The sequence below is a fragment of the Physeter macrocephalus genome, chromosome 8 (genome assembly GCF_002837175.3).
Source record: "Physeter macrocephalus isolate SW-GA chromosome 8, ASM283717v5, whole genome shotgun sequence".
Taxonomy (NCBI): domain Eukaryota; kingdom Metazoa; phylum Chordata; class Mammalia; order Artiodactyla; family Physeteridae; genus Physeter; species Physeter macrocephalus.
In genome coordinates this window covers 414,102-418,192 of record NC_041221.1, presented here as the reverse complement: position 1 = coordinate 418,192, position 4,091 = coordinate 414,102, and the positions used below count along the sequence as shown (strand labels likewise).

Sequence of the window (4,091 nt, the reverse complement as noted above, 5' to 3'; positions counted from 1 at the left end):
TGTTGTGATGCTGTCCTGTGTATTGCAGGATGTCTAGCAGCATCCCCAGCCTCTACTCTCCAGATGCCAGTAGCACCCACCCCCTCATCCTTGTCGTGACAATAAAAATATCTCTAGACTTTGCCAAAAGTCCCTAGAGGGTAAAATCACCCCCAGTTGATAACAACCAGTCTATCCCAGGGCATCTTATGGTTTTAATCAGCTATTCTCTTTTATGTTTTCTGGGAAAATACTTTAAGACACTAATGATCATATTCAGTGTAAAGCTCTGAGTTATTTATATGAGAAACCACAGTCTTACAAGAAAAGGGACTTCACTGCTTTTTTGGCACTTCCAAAGACAACTAAGAGCAAGTTCTGACTAGGGTTAACCCATCCCAACTTTTAGCATAAATTGAGGTTAAGAAAGAGACAAAATACAGACTGAGAGTTTTGATCTATGTTTAATGAAAAAGAAGTTACAGGAATAGAAATGGACATAAAACAAAGAGATCAATTTGGCAAAATATGGTGATAGAACAAGGGAAAAATCATTTTAATCTTAAATTTACTCATGTATTCTTATTAGTTATTATTGACCCAAAACATCTCCTTAAATCCAAAACAGAGTAATAGTTAGAATTTTACTGTTCAAACTACTGGGATGTTTTCATGGGAACTCACCAAAGTAATGTCCAAACAATACTTTTCCATTTCTCCCAGAACACACACAAGCAAAGGCAGAGATGTTTACCAGGAGGTAACGTGGCACGGAGAAAATGCAGCCTTATCTGCTTTTTATTACAACAGCAAGTTAGCACTGGCAAATGTGCTTCTGGCACAAACATGCTTTCCGCTAATATTTTCATGAGAAAGCCTTTATGATATGCAACCATTTATTCTTAGTACAATCAATCATTGAGGGATTAAACCTAACTCTGGTGAACATAAATATATTTGGAGAAGTTTCTGACAGTTCAGATTAGAGCACCGTAGAAAGACTAAAGATGTGAAATTTAAAAATACACAGATATGAAACTGCAGTGAGCATCTTACTGGTTTGTTTCATGGCTGAATTCTGTTCATGATTCTTAGTAGAATCAGTCAATGTTCTATTTCTATCATTTTCTACCCGGATCTACAGTATGATCGTATCTTGCTAAATAAGAAAAAAAAAAATATCTTTGGAAACGAATTATGATCTCTGAAAACATCTGGTAATAGGTTTGTTTTAATTACCTTATTTAAAATAAAATAACCCTTCTCTCAAACTATATCAGGCAAGCATTAAACTCATTAGTATAGACGTCGGCCATGTGGGTAATAAGGAGAAGCAATGGATTTTAACTCACTATCCCTTTAAAATAAAAATCTTTTGGCCAGTGCATAGCAGCCACCAACCTCTTATGCTCACATTGAATAATTTCAAGTTAGGACGAGCCCTGTCTCTTCTGATACTGTATTCTAAGTTTCTCCAGTTGTTCTATACATTGGGACTGGGCCAGCTTCAATGTCCGATTCTCCTCCGTCAGTGCCTCAAATTCCCGAGCCAGCTGAGCGGCATCCAGCTTCTCCTTTTCTGCCTGATCCAGCTTGGCAATGAGCTCCTTTCTGAAGAGTCAGGGGGGCAGGTGAAGAAGAAGCATAAAATGTAATGCAAACAAATTAAATTATACCACAACAGCATAATGGAAGTCGAATATGTCATTCTACTCTTCTAAATTTTACCCATCTCTGCTTGCCTCCAATGAATTACTTTTATTTTTCCAACTTCACAAATGTTAGATGCCTTTATTTTATTCCAACACCTCGTCTAGATATATCCAAAATATTAAACATATACCAGCGCAGATATAGAGAACAAATGTATGGATACCAAGGGGGAAGCGGGGAATCGGATGAATTGGGAGATGGGGATTGACATATATCCACTATTGATAGTATGTAGAAAATAGATAACTAACGAGAACCTACTGCACAGCACAGGGAACTCTACTCAGTGCTCTGTGGTGACCTAAATGGGGAGGAAATCTAAAAAAGAGGGGATATAGATACACATAAAGCTGATTCACTTTGCTGTACAGGGGAAATTAACACAGCATTGTAAAGCAAGCATACGCCAATTAAAAATAAATAAATAAATAAATAGAAATAAAATAAAATAAACATATACCAGAAAAAGCTCAATAAGTCCTTTGACAGTCAAAAGGGGTGATCTTTTAAAGAGTACAACAAATTATAAAAATTATGACTATTTTGTAGGAAAAAAACAGAAAAATTTGTTTATAATTTAAGATGCTATTGTCTTACGGGTAGGTGAATCATAGTTTGTCCCTTACCTAAGTTTTGTCCTTCAAATTCAGTTATTATCTTCTTTGGTTTTCTATTTCTGAGTTTAACAAATCTTTACTAGGCAAAGTAACAAATCTTTATGAAGAAATTCCAGTTGCCTCCTGCAGATATTATTTTCCATGTGTTTCCCTAGTCCTTATATATATCTTGTCGCCCTAACTAACAAAGCAATATCTCTACGTTTGGTGCTGGCCTGACTCCTGAATTTAGGAACCAAGCTAAGGTTATTGGAGGGAACTTGTAGTGATAACGCCTACAACAATAAATATTTGTAAATAATTCATTGATGTAAATACACATAATAAGGAGCTAAAGATTTGCAGTCTATATTTAGATTTAATAAACATGACAGCCCAAAACAGGCCCACTCCCCTTATATGTGTCAGTTAATTCTAAACTAGACTTAACTGAATTTTCCTTTGCCTCAACATAAGGGTATGTCATATTTCTTTCTCCTCTGTATGCAAAAGTGCAGAGACCCGGAAGACCACTTGAACCAAGTGATTAAACTTGACATCATTAGTAATGAGACCAATAGATGCCCCATGCATCACAAAAGACACAACATCTTTTCTGTGGTATTCCTGCCAAAAAATGTACACGTCAGACAACCTCAAATTGAGGGAAACGTTACAAAAGCATTTGAAGCCTGTATGCTTCAAAATGTTAAAACTGCTTCATATTCAGAAAAACTAAAGAGAAATGGCAATGAAATGCAATGTGCAATTCTGAATTGGAAAAAAAAATCTGTGAAGGACATTATTGGGAAAGTGATGCAATTTAACTATGGCCTGTGAATTAGATAATACTACTGTATCAATGCTAAATTTCTTAACTTTAATTATTGTATTGATGTCAGGTGAGAGAATGTCCTTGTTCTTAGAAAATACTCACTGAAGTATTTAGGGCAATGGAGCATGATATATATATATATATATATATATCTACACACATATATATAATTGTATATTTGCCTGTGATATAGATAGATGGATAGACACCCCATCTCTCTAAGAGAGAAAGAGAGAGAGAGCCCCAGTAGTATGTAGTTTTGGGAAAGGGAGAATAAAGCACAACTGGGGAAATTCTTAATAATTAATGAATGCAGTAAAGGAAGTTATGGGGGTTCTTTTTACCATTTTTGTAACTTTTCTGTAAATTTGAAACTATCACACAGTTGCCCCAGGAAAAGGTTAAAAAGCAAATCAGAATAGAAGTTCTAGTATTTTCTTCCTGCATTCAACGGACTGCTTTGTGTACCCAATTTGGTGACCACTGAGCAAAACCAGGCACTGAAAAGAAAGTGCCCAACAGGGACAAAGGGAAGATAATCTGGAACATTCATATGCATATACACAAGGTGCCTTTGGGCTCTTATTGATCTTTGTATCTTCCATAGTATGTGGAATATAAAGGCTCCCAGAGATAAATTAGAAGTTTGGGATTAACATATACACACTACCATATATAAAATAGATAAACAACAAGGACCTACTGTATGTCACGGGGAACTATACTCAATATCTTGTAATAACCTATAATGGAAAAGAATCTGAAAAAGAATTTATATATATATATTTGTATAAAACTGGATCACTTTGCCATACACCTGAAACTAACACAACCTTGTAAATTAACTATATACTTCAATTTTTTAAAATGGTTTAAAAAAAGAATATAGGGGGCTTCCCTGGTGGTGCAGTGGTTGAGAGTCCGCCTGCCGATGCAGGCGACACGGGTTCGTGTCCCGGTCCGGGAAG

At 35.8% G+C, this 4,091-nt stretch overlaps 1 protein-coding gene across 5 annotated transcripts in view; it reads right to left on the bottom strand.

The window, feature by feature from the left end:
* Positions 1-452: 452 nt before the first annotated feature.
* The window catches only part of MAP3K7CL (MAP3K7 C-terminal like), a 41,620-nt gene continuing 37,981 nt past the window's right edge, over positions 453-4,091 (bottom strand). For 4 of the 5 annotated variants that reach the window (XM_028492606.2, XM_028492603.2, XM_028492604.2 and 1 more), the window contains one exon: positions 453-1,590. In XM_028492606.2, the coding sequence (XP_028348407.1) occupies positions 1,410-1,590 (181 nt within the window). In that variant the 3' untranslated portion in view covers positions 453-1,409. The remainder of the gene's footprint in view (positions 1,591-4,091) is intronic. The other variant, XM_055086388.1, reaches the window with a different exon arrangement.